The 24891-nt window shown below is 40.0% G+C and overlaps 1 protein-coding gene across 1 annotated transcript in view; it reads right to left on the reverse strand.

Annotated features, from left to right (window-relative positions):
• The window catches only part of MROH2B (maestro heat like repeat family member 2B), a 54026-nt gene that overhangs the window by 20799 nt on the left and 8336 nt on the right, over positions 1-24891 (reverse strand). Inside the window, 18 exon segments of the mRNA XM_059062334.1 lie at positions 2180-2259; positions 2470-2589; positions 3313-3339; positions 5877-6030; positions 6581-6687; positions 9711-9803; positions 12812-12956; positions 13082-13233; positions 13860-13900; positions 14047-14203; positions 16240-16353; positions 17096-17218; positions 18815-18888; positions 19868-19981; positions 21590-21634; positions 21739-21844; positions 22223-22263; positions 22266-22362. Coding sequence (XP_058918317.1) covers positions 2180-2259; positions 2470-2589; positions 3313-3339; positions 5877-6030; positions 6581-6687; positions 9711-9803; positions 12812-12956; positions 13082-13233; positions 13860-13900; positions 14047-14203; positions 16240-16353; positions 17096-17218; positions 18815-18888; positions 19868-19981; positions 21590-21634; positions 21739-21844; positions 22223-22263; positions 22266-22362 — 1790 coding nt within the window.

The following is a 24891-nucleotide window of genomic DNA, read 5'->3' on the forward strand; positions in this document are numbered from 1 at the left end:
AAGACATTCCATGTCCTTGGATTTGAGTATTTATTATTGTTAAGATGTCCATACAAAGCAGTCTACAGATTTAATGGAATTCCTATCAGAATCCCAATGACACTTTTTGAAGAAATAGAAAAATCCATCCTAAAACTCACATGGAATCTCAAGTGACCCCAAGTAGTCAAAACAATCTTGAAAAAGAACTAATTTGGAGATCTCACACTTCCTGGTTTCAAAACTGATTATACAACCACAGCAATTAAACCAGTATAGTACTGGCATAAATAAACAGACATACAGACCAATGGAATACAATAGAGAGCCCAGAAATAAACTCTAGTATATATGGTCAGATGATTTCCAACAAGGGTTCCAAGACCATTTAGAGGGGAGTGATATTGGATTTGGTAATGATTTCTTGGATATGACACTAAAAGCACAGATGATGAAAGTACAAATAGACAAATGGGCCTACATCAAAATTAAAAACTTCTGTGCATCAAGAACACAATTTAGAGTAAAAGACAACCTATGGAATGAGAGAAAATATTTGCAAATCATATATCTAATAAGGGGTTAATAACCTTATAGAGGATAGAAAGAATATAAAATATATAAAGAACTCCTACAATGCAACAACAACAAAAAGAACCAAAAAAAAAAAAAGGGACAAATGATTGAACAGACATTTTTCCAAAGAAGATATACAAATAGGCAATAAGACTATGAAAAGAGGCTCAAAGTCATTAATCATTAGGGAAAGGCAACTCAAAGCCACAATGAGATACCACCTCACACCCATTAGGATGGCTACTGTAAAAACAAACAGAAAATAACAAAGTGATGGCAAGGATACAGAAAAATTAGAACATTTGTGCACTGCTGGTGGGAATTTAAAAGAGTGTCACTGCCAGAGAAAGCAGTATGGTGGTTCCTCTAAAGATAAAAATAGGCTTGCCATATGATCCAACAGGCCTACTTATGCGTATATACCCAAAATAATTAAAAGCAGGGTTTGGAAGAAATATCTGTGCACCCATGTTCATAGCAACATTATTTACAATAGCCAAAATGTGAAGAACACCCATCAGATGAATGTCCAACAGATGAATGGATTAACAAAATATGGTATACACATAGAATGGAATATTGTTCAGCCTTAAAAAAGAAATGAAATTCTGATTCATGCTACAACATGGATGGACCTTGAAGACATTGTTCTAAGGGAAATAAGTCAGGTGTCAAAAGATAAATACTGTATGATGCCACTTACATGAGTTACCTAAAGTATAAAATTCACAGAGACAGAAAGTAGAATGTTAGTTGCTAGGGCTGGTGGAAGGAGAGAATGAAGAGTTGTTTAACGGGTACAGAGCTTCAGTTTTGCAAGATGAAAAGAGTTCTGGAGATTGCTTTGCACAACAGTGTAAAAGTACTTAACACACTAAACTGTACGCTTAAAAATGGCTCAGATGATAAACATGTATATTTTACCACAATCAAAACTAAAAAAATTTAATAAAAAACGACTGATGTCTGTGAGGAGTTGGTAATAACATGGGAATATGTAAGATGAGATGAGAAAAAAAAAAACAGGATAAAAAATCATATGCAGAGTAGAAACTCTGTAACCAACATGGAAGTCTAGAAGTAAAGACCTGGAAATATACCAAAATGTTAATAATAAGGGGGGGAGGATTGGGATGATTTTTATTAGTTTAAAAAACTTTCTATAGTTTCCAGGTTTTAACAGTGAGCTTCTATTTCTTTTACTGCAGGGGAAAAATATTATTTTTAAAATGTGCTTAAAATTATTACCTTCTTCAGGCTTATTGCTGCTAACCAATCTAGGGTGTGATTAAGGGTTTCATATATTTCTAATGGGAAGATTAAAATTTGCCTACAGGCCAAGATAAATTATTTTTGCACAGGAATTTCAGTCCTCATATATCAATAAGTCTGACTCTTGTAAGCAGCTCCGCTAGTCCCTGTGAGTCAACAAATGATCAGGCTCTCAGTCAATTCTGTCACTCTGGAAAGAGAAAAAGCCCCCATTTGAAATAACCTATTGATGAACTGTGTTCATGTTTGATTGGTGCACTAGAGTCTGCACCGATCAATAAGTCAGTTGATTAGAATGAGGATATGGGGGAGGAAATATTTTTTCAATGAGAACAAACGAAAAATTCTCTACCTGAGGTATCTGATGGCGATTAAGGCTTTCCACCGAACAAGGCTAACCAAGGAATCCAGGGGCTCATCCCTGATGAAGTCCTGCAAGACAGACAAGGAGGTGAACTGTCTCAGGAAGGACCAGGGGAGTTTCTAGGTGCAAAGAGGTGGAAACCTCATTGGACCGTTGGGCACCCTCAGGCAGAAATATGCCCAAGGTCTGTTTTTCAGGACTGGCGAGTTTTACCCATTACCTGCACTCTCGGTAATGAACTTCTCAGGGTCTTGCCCATGTCCTCCCTGCACACTCACCAGCTTGTAACCCAGCAGCACCTCCTTGTAGGAAAACTTGAACTTCTCATCCTCAGCATCTTGGACAGCAATGCCAATTTCCGGGATACTTCTTATAAAACTCATCTGCAGATCCATGTCCTAAAGCAGAACGACTCACAGTGCAAGCCAGGGTCTTAGGCACAACACCCGGTTCTACAAATAGGGTTGAAATATGTGCCCAGACAGGAGTGACACTCTGCTCCTTTTGCTATCTCCACCTTAGTCTCGGATCCAAGTTGCAGGGAAGTTGAGAAACTAAGGTCAATCTCCAGCCCCTCCAGCTCCCACCATAAATTGAGGTTTCTCTAGAGCAGTGGCTTTCAAACATTTTTGATCAGAAATCAAAAGAGGAAACAGTTTACAATTCTACCCTGTACTTACATGCACAATATAGTGAATATATATATATATATAATACATAACTGAAATAAAAGTTTTATGATATTTATTATTGCTATATGCAATGTACTCTTCTCTTTTATTTCATTACAAACATTTTGCTGGTTTTGATCTATTAGATATATTAAATTGATTTCCTGATCTACCCGTGGTTTACAACCCACAGTTGTAAGAACACTGTTCTAGTTTACAGTCTAACTTCCAAACCACCTAGAACCAAATACAGCTCCTTGTTCTGTCTTAAATTAGGCTCAGGGTTCCTGGCTTCAGAACTGGATTAATTAGTTATATTTTGGGATCCTTTCATGTGGAATCAAATCAAGAGAACATTTATGGTTACTGTACTTCCAGGGAGCATAATTTGTATTCAAATATATTTATACTCAAACACAGGTATTCAAATATATCACATACCCTGCATACCTTGTTCATCACAGCCATGCCCAGAACCTGAAAAAAAATTAAAGGCAGAAGCAGACACTACAGCAGCAGTTAGAGTTCCCTCATCCCAACAAAAAGACCCACCCATCAACCTGAAGGACAACAGTGAAGCAGGATGCCGAGTCCTTCCAACTGGTGGGAGCTGTTGCCTCCCTCCCCCAGTTTCGAAGGGAGACCCTGTACACTGGTAGATTCTTTGCCCTGGGTGAATCATGACTAAACTACAGAAAGCAGCATAAAGATGTCAAGCCTTTGGGCTTCAGCCTTCTGATTTTAAAGAGGCTCTATCAGACTTTGGTAAGAAAAAGGGTATTAAGGCTCTTGGCAGAAAGAGCGGTGAAAAGTTATAAAACGAAAGTTAATAGGGCAGCTGACTTTGGAATTGAAGTATAGTTAGTTCTGTGACAACGCCTGTGTTGAAAATGCAAATTTGTTCCAACGAAATTGATACATGAGGGAATACTTTTAGCATATTCTGAATTTTGAGTTTACTTATGCACAGTTTTGTCTGTGAGAGCAAAAAGGTGCAACAGTTGAACTGAGCCACATAGGAAGACTTGTGCACATACCTCGAATATCCATCAGCTGCCTTCGTTTACAGTGTGTGATGAGCTGCTCTCATTCAAATCTGGCATTACAGCTGTTTGTCAGATTTCAGACAACCCTCTTTCCCACCACCTTTTCATAGTAGCTCATAAATTGCACAGCTGACTTCAGGTGTTTTTCAAGGAAACGTGCCGTCATTTCTTGGTAGTATTTATATATTTCCTAAATGTTTTTAAAATTACTTTTGAAAATTTAATTCTGTTTTTTTTAAATTTGTCATTGATGGGGTTTTTTGAATGTTGTTCCCCTCACCCCATTTCCCCCATGATCCCTGTGGTTTTTCTGGTACTGTCTTGTGCAAATGTTACCTTATAGTAGAACTGACCTCAAAGTGTCCAGTGATCTTTATCTGAAACATCTTTGTCTCTTTCCTTTTTTATTTTTATAATAATTTTCCTCAATGATGGACTAAATATTAATGTAGCATAAAACATCTTTGAAAATTTTGTTTTCAGTTCTCATCATGGCTTATCAAATTTTCGGTATGTCAGAATCACTTTTTGAGGAAGGCATTAAAAGTACAGATTCAGTGATCCATCTCTGAAGGCTGATTCATTAGGGATCTCTATTTTTAACAAGCTTTCCAGGTAATTCTCATGCAGCTGAGGTGTGAGGATCACTGCCCTACATCCTTCCACTAGCATGTACCTATATCTACAATACCATGAGCTCCCTATGAGTCCATTCTTCTCACATACACACATGAATAGATGTTAAGGGCACAGATTTATCAAAGAGGTGGTTTGTGGAGGACACAGAAGAGGAGATAAAGGAACATAAAGTACAATCCATAGCATCAAGGTGCTGTTAATCTAATGGGAGAAGCAGATGTGTAGGTAATCAATGAAAACCCCTAAACCTGGCTGGGAATAAGAATCATTCATGGGCTTCCCTGGTGGTTCAGTGGTTGAGAATCCGCCTGCCGATGCAGGGGACACGGGTTTGTGCCCCGGTCCGGGAAGATCCCACATGCCGCAGAGCAGCTGGGCCCGTGAGCCATGGCCGCTAAGCCTGTGCATCCAGAGCCTGTGCTCCGCAACGGGAGAGGCCACAATAGTGAGAGGCCCGCGTACCACAAAAAAAAAAAAAAAAAAAAAAAAAAAAAGAATCATTCATAAACCTTTAAAAAATACAAATGGCAGACCCCACCCCAGACTTACTGAGGCAACCTCCCTGGATAATGACTCTGAGAAGCCATATTTTAAACTTGATTGCTAGGTGGGTCTTAGGTGGCTAACTTGGTACTAATCAGCAAAATGGCTGAACTGACAACATGTAGAAAGCATTTTATTAAAGATACAAAAAGTGCTATGGGGGACAGAAATGATTGGATGAATTCCAACTCGGTTTTGTGGTTCCGAGGCAGAAGCATCCTTGGCGTGTTTGAGGAGCGTCAAGGATGGTCGGCGTGGCTGGCCTGAAGGTGGAGGGGGAAATTAGTACAACTTGAGGTGGATTGAGTAGATTGACAAGTGATGCATTTTATTCACTTAAAAATACATAAATGGCTCTTACTATTTGTGAGGCACTCTTTTAGATGGCTTATAAGTATTACCCTATAAGAGGTTAACCAGCTACCATTAGCAACACATCAGAGACTGTTACAGGGAAGTAATAAGCCAGCTGCCCTAAAGTAGTACAGGAGTCATTGCTTTAAGTTTAAACGAGGGTGAGATCATGATGGGTACAACTGGTCTAGGAAGGCAACACGGGAGGGGTGGGATGTGAACTGCCCAAGGTCTTGAGAAAGAAACAAATCACTCTGTTTCATAATAAAATGTTGTCTTTCCATAAGTTCTCATCCTCCAAACATACTATACCATACCCTATCTTTCCTTTGGTCTATATCCTTTGAGCATGAAGATTTCCAAGAGCTGAGTCCCTCCAAGTTTTGGGAACCCCAGCCTTGGAAATCGAGGTGGCCCTGTGTTGGTCATTACCTGAGAGCACTGGCCATAAAGAAACAGGACTTGGGATACAATGTCTTGATCCAGCCTGGTGAGGAGCTGCCTCTTGGGAGCATGGAGGGCCACGGCTCCATAGATTACCATGACGTCAGTCTTGGTCAGGCTCTTTTTCCCAGAGAAAATAACCCTGAAGAGGAGGAAAGAGAGACATAAAAAATATGGCTGAAGGAGTTTCTTTTTCTCTCCTATTTTTTCCTAATTCTATGGGCCACTACGGGGGTTAAGAAATGGGACTGAGATTATTACAATTAGTCTAAAGCTGACACTCTTGCCTATATAAATTTAAACACACGGGACGGTGTTGTGGATCTGTCAGGCGTTGAGAGGTACCTGTGAGAAGGCTTGCATTAATTTTTACTCATTAAATTCTTCTCCTTTAGGAAAAGCAGGGTGTACACAATGGAAACTGTCCATGAGGCCTGAGCAGCTTGGACACACCTAGGCACACACGGAGCTCCTTAGGGCCTCCCAGGTCAGCATTAGTGACAGAAAGTGGAGGAGACTTGTTACCTAGCTGGTCATTCTTCAGGGCCTGGGTTCGGACAGTTCTGACCTGGAATAAAGACCTGGGGACGGGAGCAAGTATAATACGGAGAAAGGATATACACTGAAGGAGTCAGTGTCATTTGCCTTTGCAATGACCAAGGGCTTTGGAGGAGAAAATTCTTCTTTTTACCTTGCATCGATTCATGGAAAACTTTTCCTGGTCTTGGAATGTTTTAAGAACTTTTAAAACAATTTCAAAGTGGTTCTCGGCACAGTATCCTAAGATAAATGTTATTCCCTAAAATCAGAAAAGATAGGACATTTTGAATTTATTCATCTATTCAACAAATATATATTGAGCACCCATTATGTGTCAGGAACTCTTCTAGGTGCAGGAGATACAGGATTGAACAAAACACATCAAACTCCCCATCTTTTTTTTTTTTTTTTTTTTTTTTTTTGCGGTACATGGGCCTCTCACTGTTGTGGCCTCTCCCGTTGCGGAGCACAGGCTCCGGACGCACAGGCTTAGCGGCCATGACTCACGGGCCTAGCCACTCTGCAGCATGTGGGACCTTCCCAGACCAGTGCACGAACCCATGTCCCCTGCAGCGGCAGGCGGACTCTCAACCACTGTGCCACCAGGGAAGCCCCCCCCCCATTCTTTTGAGTGTACAACCAGAGGAAGTCACGGGGAAGTGACAGAGAAGTGACATAAAGTGAACCATAAATTTGGTAAGCATGTAAATGTATAGTATGTCAGAAGGTGATAAAGTGCTATGGAGATAAGAAAAGCAAAAAAAAAAAAAAAAAAAAAAAATAGGAAAAGAGTAGAAGCTGCACACTGGGGGGAGTTGGCAATATAAATGGGGTGCCCAGAGAAGGCCTTAATACAAGGGTGACATGGAGAAGAGTCCTGAAATAAGCAAGAGACTGAGCCATTGGACTACCTGGGAAGCAGAATTCTAAAGAGATGGAGTAAGTGCAAAGGCCCTGAGGTCCATCAAGGAGGGGAGAAGGAACAATCAAGGGGAAATGCAGGATGAGGTGTGAGAGGAAGTGGGGGTTGGTCTGAGCAGAGACTTTCAGGCCACAGCCAGGAATTTGGATTTCTAATCTTAGACTAGTGGGAAGCCAGTGGAGGTTTTTTTGAGCTAGAGTTGACTGTCATTTCTATAGGATCCCTCTCCTGCTGAACCCTTACTATATCTCACGTGGCCAAAATGTTGAAAGCTGGTAGCTCCTGTTTCATGCTCTGGGGTCATATTCCCCCCTTGCCCACATTTCCCACCTCTCTTGCTCGAGGCTCACTTCACCACTGTACCTTCATGGCAGTTTGTTTATGAGTCCTGTTATATTTCATCTGATTGCATAATCTGGCTAGAACCACCATGACCACTGTCACCAAGGTCTCAACCAGCACTGTTCTTAGCCCTCAGATACCAGGCTACATACTCTCCATTATCAGAAGATGCTTGGAAGAGATGTTTAAAGGCTTGTGGCCTGAAGTCTCTGTGTTCCTTGGTCATGGCCTAAGATATAAACCTCTCTGTTTCTTTCAGCCTCTGGGTCCTGTTCTCCCCACAGTGCTCTGTGTTTCTCCTCTCCAAACCCATCTTCCTAACGTCTTAACTCCTTCCCCTACTTTTCCACCTACGTCCCACTGTCTTTCTATCATGGAAGTTTGGCAAAACCCAAGCCCTGGATAAATCTGACTCCCAATCTTGCTGATCACCTATCCCTACACCTCATCTGCAGGAGGCTACTGGAAAAAAAAGTGACCTCACTGAGAAAATAGGTGCCAGTAGAAGGTGATTTCAACCCCCAGTGGGGCCCTCAAATCTGCACCGATGTCCTACATCTTTCCCTGAGTCCATTTTCTCTCTCCAGTTCCTCACAGTTGCAACCTCAGCTCTTTTTCTCCTGAAACCGTTCACTAAGCACTATCCATGAATAAGAACTTTGAGAAGGCTTCTATTTTCCCCTGTTTTACTTGGAAGAACCTGAGAGATGTAGGTAGCATGTTGTAGAGGCAAGATTTGAATCCAGCTAGTCTGACATCAGAATCAGAGCTCAGGTGTCACCTGAGGGAGAGAGTCATGCTCAGGAGATGGAATGCCAGCAGGCTCAGTGTGACTAAGAAAGTTATGCGTTAACACCTTACCCATCCAGAGGTCATTCACTAAGTTACTTGAGTGTTTGGGACACACTCAAGAACTTGAAGTAAAGTTAAGTAAAAGAGTAATTTCAGAAGCTCAAATGGATGTCACAAAGTTCATCTTTTAAAGTTTGTGAACCCCTCAGATGTTGAATGATGGCCATATTGTATGCTTATATCTGAAATAAACTGACATTGTTTCCTAGCCCAGAGCAGAGCTAAAAGGGCAATTAGGATGGGAAAAATGGTGCTAGGAATAATGCCAATGAGAAATGTGATGACAGGATATCTGAGAAGGAAGAGTTTCAAAAGTTCTGTAAGTCTAGTGGTTTCTAGCCATTTACGACGGGGAAAGGACCCTAAACATCTGAGAATTTCTGAGAAGAGTATATAACAAGACAGACTATGAAAATTTATTTTTTACTAGCTGGTCTTTATTAGCCTTGCAGAGTTTTTTTTTTTTTTTTTTTTTTTTAACAGACATCTTCCTTTTTCTTCCACATTCACATATGCTCTCCAGCTTAGGCTAGGGTAGGGAAGAGGCAAAAACACTGCAAAAACTCTCCAGGTTATACTTATATTTTCTCTAGGTGGAAAACCAATGGTATATAAGCTTACTTTCAGCTTACAAGTTTGATGATTTTGATACTTACAATCATACTCTTAAGTTATAAAGCCGAGGTCAAAATATATTTAAAATACTCTTGTTAAGTAAGAGTGATTAAAATTCATTTTTCAGGGCTTCCCTGGTGCCGCAGTGGTTGAGAGTCCGCCTGCCGATGCAGGGGACACAGGTTCGTGCCCCGGTCCGGGAGGATCCCACGTGCCGCGGAGCGGCTGGGCCCGTGAGCCATGGCCGCTGAGCCTGTGCGTCCAGAGCCTGTGCTCCGCAACAGGAGAGGCCACAACAGTGAGAGGCCCGCGTACGGCAAAAAAACAAAAAAAAAAAATTCATTTTTCAATATTTTCACAAACCTGGTGAGATAATGAAGCATTGATATTTAAATAAGGAAGTTTCATTTTTCTGAAAAATTCTGTTGGACTCTCTTGAATACATGGATAATGCTGAATGAGTAAGACATTAACGTAAGAACTGTCAGAGGTTTTCCAGAGGGAATTCATTATCATTATCGTGAGAGGAAATTGAGAGAAAGGGGCCCCACCTGGTGTTGGTCCCCCAGGTGGTTGGGGGCAGCCAGAGATTCCTTAATCTGTGAGCTTACAAAGGTGGTTCCCAAGGCTTTCCAAAGAAATTTCTGGAAAACAAAGGACAAGCAACACAGTTAAAGGTCGGAAAGCAAGACTGATGAAAAATGGAAAGTTAAAACAGTCATTTGAAGAAAAGACATTGAGGTAACTTATGACTGCTTACTAACCATGTACTTTCCTATACTATCTCTTCAAAGCGTTCCCCGCTGCCAAGGCTCTGTCCTCTACCTGTGTTCTTCTGCCCTCCTCTATGCCATGTACTCCACCATCATAATACCTTTCACTCTCTACTGTAATTTTTTATTTTCTTATTTGTCTCTATGCTCAGAATTTCAGTTCTTGGTTGCAGAGGGTCTTATTGATTATTTCCAGTGGACAGTCACTGGTAGCTAATAAGTGTTCATTGCATTAACATGCTCAATAAAATTGGGTAATTTTGAAGGTAATGTCATCAGATATTCTCAAACTCCACAGTATATTGACTTAGTTTATAGTTTAGGAGATTTAGAGTATAGTAATTTTGAAAATAATACTTTGTATGCTCTACTATTATCTCTCTCCCAGGAGTAGAGTGAGTTGTCCAGAAGTGCTGCCAGAATGGTATTAGGAGTGAAGGAGAAAATTCACATAGGAACTTTTACACACGCATTGTGTCTTTAGTAAGGAACTCTAAACTGGGGAGGGAAAGCACCCCATGGAGGAACACTGGAGGCGGGGCATGTGGGGAATCATTCTGTGGCTTCCACCTCCCTTACAGGTGGTGAGAATGTTGGATTCATTATACCAGCCCTACCCTGGTTACTTCTGCAGTGTGGGGATAGAGAAAAGGCAAGTAGGAAAGTCGTGTCTTCCTGTCATCTTTCGTTAGAGGCCACGTGTGATGTAGAGCCATGCCTAGAGGTGTGGGGCAGCCCCTCAGTGGCTCACGTTTGAACAGTATAGCACACTCCTGGACGTAAATAGGGATATGAACATGTGTGTATATACAGCTATATAATACCAGATTGGCATCTCTTTATTTAGACTGTCCATCTTGTTACACACAGGAGAGTAAAGTGGCCAGTTGGAAGTCCACTCTGAGGACCCTGAAGAGCCCCAAGGATTGTAGCTATGGAGTGGTCATTATTGATCAGAAAGGATGTATGGCACAGGAGGAAAGGAAACTCTAGTAGTAACAAATGAAGTTAAATTAGTACATTCAGGAGAAATTGTACACATTAGTCTGACTTGGGATGAGAGGGGGACCTAAGGTGATAAAACAGGTGGAAGAACTACCAGAGTAAGAGTAAAATCAGAGTAAGAATGTGACAAGGTAGAAGCCACTTCACTCTCGGTTGTCCAGGCAAAAGACCCCCATGATCACGGAATCATAATGAGGAAAACTGTTTACAGCACTGGAGTAAATATTAATTAGGGTCAAAGCTGCTAGAGTCTCTTTAACTCCATCTTGGGAGAAGGACAGGAAAAGAGTCTGGAAAAGTCTTGTGCTGAGAAAAAATTGGTTTGATCAGGGGGAAATATGACTTACATGTGAAGGGCTAGCTAGCCTCAGTGGCCCCCAGTGCTGCTGAACTGTTGCTTCTCTGCTGAATTTGGTCGAGATTCAATGTATGGTGCATTCTTACTCGGGGACTTGGCTAGGAATCCCAGAAATCAGAAAACCAGGATTGGGGGAAAAAAATGTCATTGATGGCAAAAATAGCCATAACCTTTCTGTCCCACCTCTATCCTGCTATGGGAGTTTGCAGCTCTTAGCAAGACGAGTCTGTTTCTCCATTCCTTGCATCTGGGCTGGTCTTGTGACTTGCTTTTGTCAATGGAATTGGTAGAAGCAATAGTATGCCCCTTCTGAGATGAGACCTCAGGAGACATTGCATACTTCCTCGCCCCCCACCATGAGAGCAAGCCTGCGGGAGGATGAGGGACTAGAAGTAGCAGAAAAAAGCTGTCCTAGTTAAGATCATCCCAGACCAGCCAATCCCCAGTGCACTGCAGTGAGGCTAGTTGAGATCAGAAGACTGCCCAGTTGAGCCCAACTCAAACGGTCAACTTGCAAAATTGTAAGCTAACTAGGTGCCTGTTATTTTAAGCCACCAGGGGTAAGTTTGTTATGCTTCTAAAGCTAGTTGGTACACTTACTTTTCTGGTGTTAAGTGTAAAGGTTTAGAGCCATCTAAGCAGCTCATTGCTTGAATTGCTCTGCCTACTCATACCACCATTATCTTGGACTAATCTTGTGGGTTTGGAAGCTGTTGGATGAATGGTACTACATGAGATGCACAAGGCTAGTTCGTGTAAAAGAAGATGAGTCACTGCTCACCAAATCTTCCTGATGGGTGTGTCTGCAGGCTGGATAGACCAATTTGGAGAATCAGTACTCTGTACCAAATTAGAGGGTCAATCAGTGAGGGGAATTTTGAAAATTACATAGAAGAGTTGGAGGTTGCTAATAAAGAATTTGTGGGAGGAGACACTTAATACTGGGAACACTTAAGGACTTAGGAAATGTTTTTTCAGGAAAAAAAAAATTAAGAATAATATAACCACAATGATAACCACCATCTACTTTTTACTGAACACACACCATGTGCCAGGCACTTCACTTGGGACTTTATATACTTTATCTCATTGAACCCTCATAACATTACAATCCTCAGAGGTAGATAAAATTTCCATTTTGTTGGTGAGTATACTGAGGCTCCGGAGAGGTTAACAAATTTACCTAAAGCTACATAAGCAGTAAGTAGCAGAAGCTGGATTCAAACCCCATTTGGAATGGATGGTTACAATGTGGAGGGTTTGGTAGAGGTCATGTGGAGAGAGAGGAATGAAAGAAGTGGCCTTTGAGCATTCTTTTTTTTCAAGTTTTTAAAAAATTGTAGTAGATTATTCCTTGTAGCCAGCCTCACAAGACTGGCCCAATGGAAACCAGATAGGTGTGGCCCTGTAACTTTTGGTCAAATGTAAGGTGAAGAGAAGGGAGCATTTTTCTAACCATTTCTCCCTCCTTTTGGTCATAAAGTAGAAGCTAAGGTCTCTGAGCTGAAAAACCAACCTTCTCAACAGAGGTGTTGCTGTAACTGTCCATTTGCTTGTTGAAATCCCGACTCAGTTGAATGGTCCAGGCTACATCCTCTTATAATATCAATATAAGTATTTGGTAGAGAATCAGAACATAAGGAGTCCAGGATAAAATAGAGCTGTCTACCTTGCATGTCAAGTTCATTGTTTTTATTGCCTAATATGATCACTAATGGCTTAAGACATAGAAGTGGTGCCTCATTTCCTTGTGTTCTTGCCTCCTTGGATAAAGACCTGATCCCACTCCCTTATACCTTCCAGAGGCTGCAGGAGCTCAGGTATGCGTGTTTTCCATAGCTCTACCAAATTTGGGTGAATTATCTCAGGCAATATCTTCAAAAGTCCCATTGCACCGACCCCACATAATTTCCCTAAACTGGCGAGCATAGATATTACCTGGAGGAAGGAGGAAAAATTGTTAATCAACTCAGGGATATTTAAAAGGCTCACCTACCTTTTCCTTTTTATCACTGTTCTGGATTCTCTTGAATCCTTCATTAGATAATCTTCTAACAAACCATCACAGTCTATTCTTACTTATTCTAGATCAAAGCTAATACTTAGACAATCCATCTGTCCAATTTTCTTCTGAGGATAAAGGTGTAAAAATATATGGAAACCATCAACCAAAAATAAATGAAACATACCAACACTTAGATATATCTATTAATTAAATAAGGGCATGTGGAAATAGTGCTCAAGCACATATGTGGCCAGAAAGAGAGAGAGAAATCTAAACAACAGATGTGGAATTTGTTTGAATGGTTCTTATGGATCAAATTCAGTCTATGTTTATTTAAAAAATCATAAATGAAGTTTAACAAACATTACCGAGTGAGAAGATAATCTTGCGAATAATAAATCTTCATCAGTGTCATTAGTATAGCAGAACATTTATTATGCCATTTTAGTGTTTCTTTTGTTTGGGAATATCTATATAATTTTTATTATCATTTATTTGGAACTGAATTGTCTATATTGGTTTAAATTCATACCACAATGGTTTTTCATAACTCACTCACCAGAAGTCTGGCCAGTAGCTGTTGTGGTGAAGGAAGTTTCACTAGAAAGAGAAAGCAATTTTCGTTACTGCTATGGGGCCTAGAAAAAATAAGATGGGGCTTGGGTTTACACGCAAAGCCCTGTAGCCTTTCTGGAAACTAGTCTCTCATAAGAGAAATATTTTGCTTTGTTTTTGAATGTACAAACCAGCTCCTGTAGAGATGACAAGTGCTGTTGACTCCTTGGCATTATTCTTCTTCCTCTCCTCTGCCATAAACAGAATTCTGATGATATTAAACAGGTATTTCAGCATTCCCATATGTTCTGCAGGTACCACAAAAGTCAGGATTCTTGGCCATAGCGCCTGTGGAAAACATAAGGCAAGATGCAAGGATTACTTATTCTTTTTCATTATTCCTCTTGGTCCTCTCTGTGTGTGTTTCCCTCTAATTTAGAAAACTTTCTGTCACATGTTATTATTTTGCTCTTCAGGCCAAATCAAAATGAAATCATGAAACACAGTCTCTGCACAGCACATTCACTTTCAGATGCTACTTGCAGTGTTTCTCCGTGAGGCATTGCCGCTGGAATTTAGGACAGGACACGTCGCCATTGTGGGTCACTGCAGGAAGGGCTGGGTTCCACTCACCAAGTGCCATTAAACCCCTTGTCAATATGACAACCCAAAATGCCCCCAATATTTCTCCAAACTCCAAGACTGGAGTGGGACTGTCCAAAGTGAGAATGATGGGGAAGGGATGGCGATTGGGCTGCTGTTGCTGTGTATGCTACAGGTGCTGATCTTCTTCTTCTTCTTTAATCAATTAATTTATTTTTGGCCATACCACATGGCTTTCAGGATCTTAGTTCCTTGACCAGGGATTGAACACAGGGCCCCTGCAGTGAAAGGGCCAAGTCCTAACCACTGGATCCCCAGGGAATTCCCCAGGTGCTGATCTCCTCAATCTGGAAATCTGCAACACCTGATTTCTGTAGTCTGTATGTTTCATGTCCCCTGAAAAACTCCATTTATGGTTCAAGTCTTAATGGAAACTTAGGTGTCAACTTGGACTCTTCCCTTTGTCTTGGCATCTGTATTTAATCACCAAGCCTAAGCCTAAGGCTTTTCTTTAAAAAACAATTTTATTTTTTTTATTACTTATTTATTTATTTTTTAGCTGTGTTAGGATTTTGTTGCAGTGTGCGGGCTCCTCATTGCAGTGGCCTCTCTTGTTGCGGAGCATGGGCTCTAGAGCGCAGGCTTGGTAGTTGTGGCGCACGGGCTTAGTTGCTCTGAGGCATGTGGGATCTTCCCGGACCAGGGCTCGAACCCGTGTCCCCTGCATTGGCAGGCAGATTCTCAACCACTGCGCCACCAGGGAAGTCCCAAGCCTAGTCTTTCTTAAACTGTAAGATTTCTCACGCCCTTCCATATTGCCCTTCCTACTATTATGACCCAGTTCCAGTCCCTATGAATCTCATCTCATCTCATATGTAGACTCTTTGTGCTTAGTCTACTCTTAAATCAGTGTCTACTCTTAAATCAATGTCAATACACTGATTTCCTACAGTTATCATTTAAAGTGTTTAGCCTTTGCTTAAAATTTTCATTGGCTTATCAAGGACAAGGAAGGAATTTGGCATTTCAGACCCTTTAGAGTCTGGCCTTAGACTACTCTTTCATCATTTACTACTAGATCAGAATTTCCCAAACTTTAATATACATCAGAAATGTTGGAATTTATTTGCATGCAGATTTATGGGCCCCATGCCCAGATACACTGATTCATGTAGGTCTGGCATGTGGCCTGAAAATCTGCATTTTAAAATAAATAGCCCTGGTAATCCAAAACCCACACCTTAAGAAAACCATCCTAGATAAAGCCTGTGATCCCCTTAAACTGGCCTTTTGATTGTCTCCTGGCTGTGCCATGTATTTCTGGCCATTAAATCCTTTTCCAGGTTGTTTTGCTTCAGCAAAATGCAGATTCTAAGGCTCCTCCCCTTGAGGTTCAGGTTATATTAGGCCTCAAATGAGGTCTGAGAATGTGTGCTTTTAACACCTTCCCAGATAAATGGTGAAAGTTTAGCATTCACTGTGTTAGAATCACCACTTACGATATGTGTCCAAGTATGTCAGGGGAAGAAGAAAAATAATATATGAAGATGTTTATAAACTGCCATTTGCCATCCAGATATAAAAGATTACTTAGCTAATTTTACACCTGTTTTTGAGGAACTATTATGTGCTGGCACTGAGCCTCCCAACATACTTCCTGTAGTCAGAGCATCAAAAAGCTGATGACACATGGAGTACCCACTCGTATCTTTACTCCTAAATGGACAGAGCTTTAGAAAGGTGATCAAGTTAACTATGAGTGGTGACAAAAGACCCCTTACCTAAGGCATTCCAATGATCAGTGCGTCCAGGGTTTTTAAGACCTCCAGGCTTGTTTCTTGGATACATTTCTCTCCCTTTTTGGTCTCCTGGGGGTTAGGTTTTATTGGTTTCTCCTTTAAGAAAGATGAAATAGGTGACTGGTTCATAATCCCTGCTGTCGGTCGCCTCTGACCTTACTTGGAGATGTTCTTAGCCTCTGGGGTGGAGGATGCTGTCACTCAACTTAAAGGGCTTGTGGAATCCAGCAATCTTGGTCTCCAGTATCTAATCCTGTTTTAAAGTGCTCTTTGGAGGAATGGGTTAGAAAAAAACACCCCTGGCTGAAGCAAAAAAGCAAACATTGTGAGGATCCTTGGAGTGCAATTACTCCTTTTCTCCCTCAGGCCTTTCCGCTTTTTCTCTGGGGCAAAAATTTCCAATGACACTGCTTCCTAGTGGAGTGGACTGTAATTTCAGTTGCAATGAATTTGCTAAGATTACTGAGATCTTAAGCACATGTTTTTCAGGCTCTTCATCCAGAGGAACCGGTGTAACAAGTATGGATGTTTCTTGTGTTCTAGAAACAATTCACTTTCTCTGCCTCTCTCCAAACCACCCCCAAGCTTTTGAGGCCAGGTTGCCTCCTTTTTAGGAAAAACTGATTTAACCTACCTTGGGTTTATTATAAGTTAAAAAGGATATCACTGAAAGAAAACCGAGAACACTAGAAGCTGAAAAATTTATTAATGAAAGTGATAAGGCTAAAATATAACCTCTAAGTCAGTTTCTAACTTGGACCACAGATATTTTTTTAAATCCAGTTGAGTCAACTGAACTTGCTACAGGGCAGCACTCAAAATGGCGCCCCCTTCGTACCAGATTCTTGTTGGACATTGCAAACTGGGAGAAGATGTAGTCAATCAGTGGCCAGCCTGCCTGGGCTTCAATGTAGCATTTTTCACACATGGTTTGGCTGAGGAGGAGGGCGGAATTCCTCACCTAGAGTAAGGAAAATGCATTCACAACATTTTACTCTGAATGGAAATTTAGATTCTCCTGTTCTGTAACCTTCATGGATCATTCAGTGGAATCTTTCCAAAAAAGAGTATAAATTGAATGATCTTACTGTCATATATGGAGCAGGAAGTAATCTACAGGTTATGATTTAAATGTCACTGGCAAAGCTCTCTTTAACCAAAATCCTTCTTCCTAGTTCCCAAGACATATTTTCTATTACTATATATTATGAAACATTAGTAACTTTGGGCTAAAACATGGCCTCGCTTTAAAAATCCTCAGTGAAAGATACCACACTGAGATGAAGTTCCACAATTCCTTATCCACAAATTCAAACTCTAAATGACTCTGAAAACTGGGATTTTGTTTCTTAAATTTGGTGCCAGCTCATTGGTAGCAAAACCCAAACTGAACTGTTTTAAAGCTATTTGTAGTCTTTACCTCTTTTATGTAGTGTGATATGCATACATTTTCTTGAAAAAATATTAATAGGTTTGATTGTGGGCTACTGTCACAGTAATGTTTTTCTGAAATCTGGAAAGTTGTGAATTCTGAAATATGTCTGGCTCTACGGATTCGAATAAAGAATTATGAACCTGTGTCACAGGTTTTTAATAATTTGGCTTCAATTAATTTATTGGATTGCTTCCCTGGAGGATAGAAATCTCAAATCTAATTCCTTAGTGAACGGGGTCTTTTAATGGAGGGTGGGAAGAAAATAATTTTGCACAGGGAGGAAGGGCCACAAGGTGGCAATTAACAATTAGCATACAGGGACTCAGTAATCTCCCTAATTAAGGAGAAAGAGGTATATTTTCTCTTTATTTTTGCTGGCCTTCCTTAAAGTTCCTGTGCTCTTTTATTCTACCCTAAATCCTAACAATTCTTTGATTGGCTTGGTCAGTTACTGGGTCAGGTTGTTATATAATCACTCCATTGTTATTTATTGCATAGCTTTGGTTATTTTAAACATAGTTATTGGTGACCAAAGCCTCTTAGGGGAATTTTTTCCTCTTCATTGGCTTCTGTGTAGGGCTTTGATCCAAACAAAATATGGTTTTCATACAAATAATACTACAATTACTAATTTTAAAAATTGTTCCCATTTAAGTTCTATGTCTTTTCCAACGTGGAATACTTTAATCAAATAATCAGGAAATAATGGCAAATCTATTGTGTGCAAGACTTGCTCTAGGTGCTCCCTGATTGGAAAATAGGATGTCTCTGCTCAGAACAGGGTTCAGGGGTTATTATTTTTTTGGAGGAAGAAGTATTATCTTTATAATTAACAATAAATTTTTCAACTAATTAATTTAAAACTTTTTGAAGAGCATGGCAGAGTGATGCTCTGGGCAAAAATCTTTTTTTTCTACTGAGAAGCCCTTGAACTGAATGTGCTTTAGAACTTTACTTCGATAGTTTACCTTTTGGGGAAAGATGGGGTTCTTTTAAAAGTAGAATTGATCACTGAATTCTTTATAAAGCAATCTCATAAGCAGATTCTTAAACAGTCAAAACCATTTCATTTACTCCTAAAACTATCATTATCCAAATAAAAGTCCCCATTAATTCTCTTACTTTAATACTGAGGTCGCCCATGACGACTTTGACTGTTTTTTCAATTGAAGTGTTGTGATCCCTCAACTTGGGCTCTGAAAGATAGAGGGAGAAATTGAGAGACCCACTTCAGAAGGACTACAGTATGTTCTAGAATTGACGAAAACCCATTAGAGTTATGGTACATAGTTGCAAAGTCTCTGGTCCTTAACATTTTATGTTATTCAGTTCCCTGCTACCTTCTCCTTTTCCAACTCTTTCCACATGTTGATTGCTTTTTTTGTTCTCTATTACATTTTGTTTCACCTTGTTTAAAATGTTAAATTCTTAAGTGGATTCAATACATCCTGCCTAATGGATCGGCTTTAAATTTCCTAGACAACTTCATGTTTCTTCTGCCAAGTCTTCAGTAAATCCAAGGGTAAACTGAATTTAAAAAACTATTATAATGATTCACTTTGTTATAAAGCAGAAACTAACACACCATTGTAAAGCAATTATACTCTTTAAAAAGGTGTTAAAAAACTATTACAATGCTGTGCAAAAATGAATTGTCATATTTTATTGAATCCGAGATATAATTTTATGAGGCATCATTATATTGTGCCGAGTGAAAAACTCTAGTGGCTGATGATAACTAAAGATGCTATCAATTATAAGATGCATTCTGACACTGTGAAAATATGTGCTTTTTGGAATTAATGAAATATGAAAATTTATTAAATTCTCTTTTCTAAATGTACTAATTTTTAGAATATTGTACATTCTTCCCACCCACTCCCTGTTTATCAGGCTACTTAACCAGGTTACTAGCTCTTTTAAATTCTAGATTCAATTCTCAAATATTCTACTCACTTAGTGGGTGCATCCATAAATATCATGAAAGAAGAGAGGTAACTAGAAATGCCTGTTTAAAAGTAGTAGATTGTAGACAACTAAGAAAACCAAGCTTCACCTGAATATGATGCTCCATAAACTTCCCAAAGACATGGGATAGAATTAGAGACAATGCACAAGTTTCAGTTTGCTTTTTGGTACAGAATAAACCACTCTGCTGTCATCTTTACTGCTTACCTTCAGCACTGATAGCCGATCTTAACAAAGTCAAGATTCCCATTCGAGTGGCTTTACTATTACTTCTCATTTGTTCATCAAAAAATTCTATCAGGTCTGCAGGGCTGGAATGGGCTGTGGGTTTAAGAAATACTGGCGTCATAAGAACTCATTTTCACCTTAGGTAAAATACTTGTGAATGGGAAGAGGATCATTCCATGAGGATTGTCAAAGTCACTCTTTGGTTGGTAACCAGATTTTATTATGTCCATACTTCTTTAGTATCACAGAATTAATTAAACAGTTTGGTCACTAAGAGAGCTAGACCCACTTCTGTTCATACCTGTGAATGTAACCTTATTTGGAAATTAGGTTCTTTGTAGATGAAATCAAGTTAAGATGAGGTTGTCTTAAATCAATATGACTGGTGTCTTTATAATAAATGGATAGAAGATACAGACAGAGACACAGAGGGAAGCTGGAGACTTGCAAGGGTAAGGAGGAAGCAGGGAAGGGTGAAGAAAGACCTGGATGGAGTAGAGAGGTTTGGGTTGCAAATGTTAGAGATAAAGTGAAGAACTTAATTAGGCTGGGGCACAGAGAAGTGGAAACTACAGAAACAGAGGTGGTCAGTTAGGAGAGAACTAGACCATACTAGAAAGGTATGCAGTGAAGTAGAGGAAATGACATATTTTGGGAGGGAGCAGGTGTGGGAGGTCTAGGATTGCTCTTGTCTCTTGCCCTGAGGGACTATATTATAGTTTTGTATCCTGACCCTGGGAACTTGGTGCTTCCCCAACAACCGGTGTCCGGTATTCTAACCAGGTGATGGGTGGGATTGTGATGTGAAAGCAAGAACAAAAGGGAGAGAGTGAAGGACGGAGAGAGAGACAAGGAATAGATACTAAGAAATGACAAGGAAGAAAAAAGATGACTCAGGTTTGATAGAGTTTCAAATAATCTCAAATGCCAAGAAAAAAGCATTTCCTAGCCTTAGGGCTGCCAACTCTTACAGGTTTGCCTGGAAATAAACCCATGCATATATAGTCAATTAATTTTCAACAAAGGAGCCAAGAATAAACAATGGGGAAAGAGTAGTCTCTTCAATAAATGGTGCTGGGAAAACTGGACAGCCGCATGCCAAAGAATGAAATCGAATTCCTACCTTACACCAAACATGCAAATTAAATCAAAATGGATTTAAGACTTGAACATAAGACCTGAAACTGTAAAACTCCTAGAACAAAACATAGGGAGAAGCTCTTTGACATTGATCTTGGCAATGATTTTTTTTTTGAATTTGATACCCAAAGCAGAGGCAACAAAAGCAAAAATAAACAAGTGGGACTACATGAAACCAAAAGGCTTCTTCTCAGACAAGGAAACCACCAACAAAATGAAGGGATAACATACGGAATGGGGAAAAATATTTGCCAACCTTATATCCAGTAAGGAATTAATATCCAAAATATGCCTGAGACTTTTCTGGTTTTAGAACGGAAAGTTCTATTTTCCTGGAAGTCCTTTAGTCCCGGGCAGATCAGGGTGATTGGTCACCCTACCAGCTGCACTTTTCTTGGGAGCAGGGAGGATATGGAAAGGCACAGAATACTGTGAGTTGAAGAAACATCTTGTGTGTATGTGTGAAAGTAACAAATGTGACAGTTTGCGTGCACTTCACCCTTTTCATCATTATCTCTTGGAGACATTTTAATTAAAAACCCTCTGGATGCTGGGTCCTACCTAGAATGAGGAAACAGTCTGAAGCTTCGATTTCATTTTCCTTTACTGAGGATCTAGAACTCTGCACACCTGAATGAGAAGAAAAAAAATCAGGTGGTAGATGTTAAAAAGAGAAAGCTGTTGAAAATGAAACAATCAGATCTGACAACATGGTCTTCTTACCTGGTGGAGTAAATTGATAAAGATGGTCTTCTTCAAGGCCTTTGGAAGGCTAATGTCATAAAGGACTGCCGCGGTTAATATCTGTCTTAGACTCTGGAATAAAAGCTCTCGAAGGTTAGCTGGAGGCTGCCTACCGAGCAGCAGCACAGGATGTGGAAAGCAAATCATTACTCATTGCATTTTGTGAGGAGAACAAACCCATAACCTTTCTGTGATTACCAGTTGTCTTTAGTGATTTTGCTCCTCTACCTTGTTTAGTTCCCCAGCATCTTGAACAGAAATTCCTTTCTGGAGTTTCCACCATCCAGCTATGCCACCGACCGCTTCTCTACCTCACATTTCCCAAGAGGTATTTGAGTTCGGCTGCCCAAACACGTGTTTGAGTTCCTTGACCCCTCTTGAAAATTAACATCCTCCAGGATGATTGCTGGTCAACTATCAGAATCGGTTTCTTTAAGGTGTGGCTCTCACCTGACTGACATGGAAATCAATCTCTTTGTCTTTATACTGCTCAGGATCCAAGGGACCTGGCCCAGGGCGTATTCACAGAGGTCTTCCCAATGGAGTAGCAGGCTCACTGTGGGGCCGTGAACCTTAATGATGGCCAAAATCTGCAGAGGCAGCGAACAAATACTGTTTCTCACACTTCATTATGCTTTTTGTACATTTCTCAGTATACCAGAGGCTTTAGATATCCCCAAAAAACCTTTCCTCACTGCTTTCAACCGAGCAAGATTTCTTCAAAAATGTTTAGGTTAAGATCATTGTATGAAGGAGAGTTATATTTGTATCTACATCTATATCTATATTGATGCTCATTTCAATAGTTGCCCCGCTCTTCTATTTCTTTAACCTCTCTCTAATGGTCACTTTCTTTTACTATATTAACAAACTTAAAATTTCCCTTATATTAAAAAAATTCTTTGATTCCATATCATTTTAGCCCCACTGTTATCCTCATCCAGTTTTGTTTCTCTTTCCTTTCTTGCAGAGCAAAGCTTTTGGAAGGAGTGGTCTACCTTTTTTACCTCCAATCCCCACCTCCCCTTTATTTCTTAATCCACTGTCATCTGGCTTCCACATGACATGAAAAATGAACCAGTACAAAATATAAATGCAATATATTGATGATAAAAATGTAGAAATTATGGGCTTTCCTGGTAGCACAGTGGTTAAGAATCCACCTGCCAATGCAGGGGACACGGGATTGATCCCTGGACCGGGAAGATCCCACATGCTACAGGGCACCTAAGCCTGTGCACCACAACTACTGAGCCTGCGGTCTAGAGCCCGCGAGCCACAACTGCTGAGCCCACGTGCCGCAACTACTGACACCCGCGTGCCTAGAGCCCGTGCTCCACAGCAAGAGAAGCCACCGCAATGAGAAGCCCATGCACCGCAACAAGAGAAGCCCCCACTCGTCACAACTAGAGAAAGCCCGTGCACGGCAGTGAAGACCCAACGCAGCCAAAAATAAATAAATAAAATATATAAATAAATTTATTTTTAAAAATGTAGAAATCACAAAAATTAGGAGGAAGCAGAAAACACAGTACCCACAGTACTCATAGATAAGCACTGTCTGGTGTATTTTTAATAAGTTATTTCTTTATTTGACCTATTCTTTCCTATCTTTTTCTCTATATATTTTAATTTCTTAAAAATTGACACCATTCTTTAATCTATAGTTCTATATTCTGCTTTTTCTACCTAATAAATGCTTTTTTTCCTATTAGCTAAATTTTGCCCTACAGCAAACCACGTCAAAACTTAGTGGCTAATAACAATAACCATTTATTTCACTTAACACTGTGTGACAGCTGGAAAGTTCTTCTACCACATTTCCATGTAGTAGACACGTTTCAAGATTTTTCTTTCTTGAGCACCATAGCAATGTCCTCTGTAGATTTGTCTCTGCTTCTTGAAAATTACTCCTTTCTTAGTTTCTAACATCTCATTCTTCTTCGTAAGCCCTTCCAAGGTTTCTTTTCTTTTGGTTTTTTAAAGATTTTTTTGATGTGGACCATTTTTAAAGTCTTTATGGAATTTGTTACAATATTACTTCTGTTTTATGTTTTGGTTTTTTGGCTGCAAGGCATGTGGGATCTTAGCTCCCTGACCAGGGATGGAACTGGCCCCCCTGCACTGGAAAGTGAAGCCTTAATCACTGGACCACCAGGGAAGTCCCCCAAGGTTTCTTATTTCTTAAAAAAAGCTACTGTGTAGCATTCTTTATTATGTGGCCAAGACCACCTTCTGGGTTTCTTTTATTTCTGCCTCTTTATATCCCCTTTCCTCTCTCCACTTCCCCTTCTCCCACTGGACTCACTCAAGTATCACGTTATCCCATCTCTAACCTATGCTTCAGTGGGTTTTATCCCCTCTTCAGGGACTGCGTGTCTCCTGTAGTGATGACTTCATGGGTTGCAAGCTCAGTTCCAATGTCATGGCCTTTCCAGTGCTCACCGGGGGTTAAGTGCTTATCTCCCTGTGTTCCCTTATTACTTTTGCACCTTCTTGTTACTTGCCTAACTTCCTGTGGGAGGCTAGGAAAGTAGTCAGAAAATTTGCATTGAATTTTGTTTTTCAAGTGGCTTGAAGAAAAGACTTCTACAGAATGTTTTAAAAATTTCGTGTTTGCTAATGATTTAACTATCCCAGCATGTTAAAAAATAAATGCTTTAAAAGCTCAAAATATAGAAAAGAAACTGAACTAGAGAAGGTAGCTAAGTGTTAAATCTTTTATAATATAGCAGTAAAGAGATTGAAGTAGAATATAATTTAGCCTACTTTAAAAAAATCATAGCAATTAAGCAAGATAAGGATGGGATTATATATGTGAATGCACTTTGTAATCTATTCTTTATAAGTCATTACAGTATTTTGAAGCAGACACGCTCCTTCTTTAGATATCATTTTAATTCATTGTGATATTCACAGACACAGGACATTTCTCTGGACTGGTGTTTTTCCTAATCAGCGACAGCCCAAATATGGGTTATGATATAGCTAAAATTCAATATGTTTTGCTCATTTTAGTTATTTATTGTTCTCTGCACACTTTGGCATGTCCGTTCCATGAGAGTGGGGATTTGGGTCTGTTTAATCTCTGCTGTATCCCCAGTATGGGAATGATGTCT

Source organism: Kogia breviceps, chromosome 4, assembly GCF_026419965.1.
Source record: "Kogia breviceps isolate mKogBre1 chromosome 4, mKogBre1 haplotype 1, whole genome shotgun sequence".
Taxonomy (NCBI): domain Eukaryota; kingdom Metazoa; phylum Chordata; class Mammalia; order Artiodactyla; family Physeteridae; genus Kogia; species Kogia breviceps.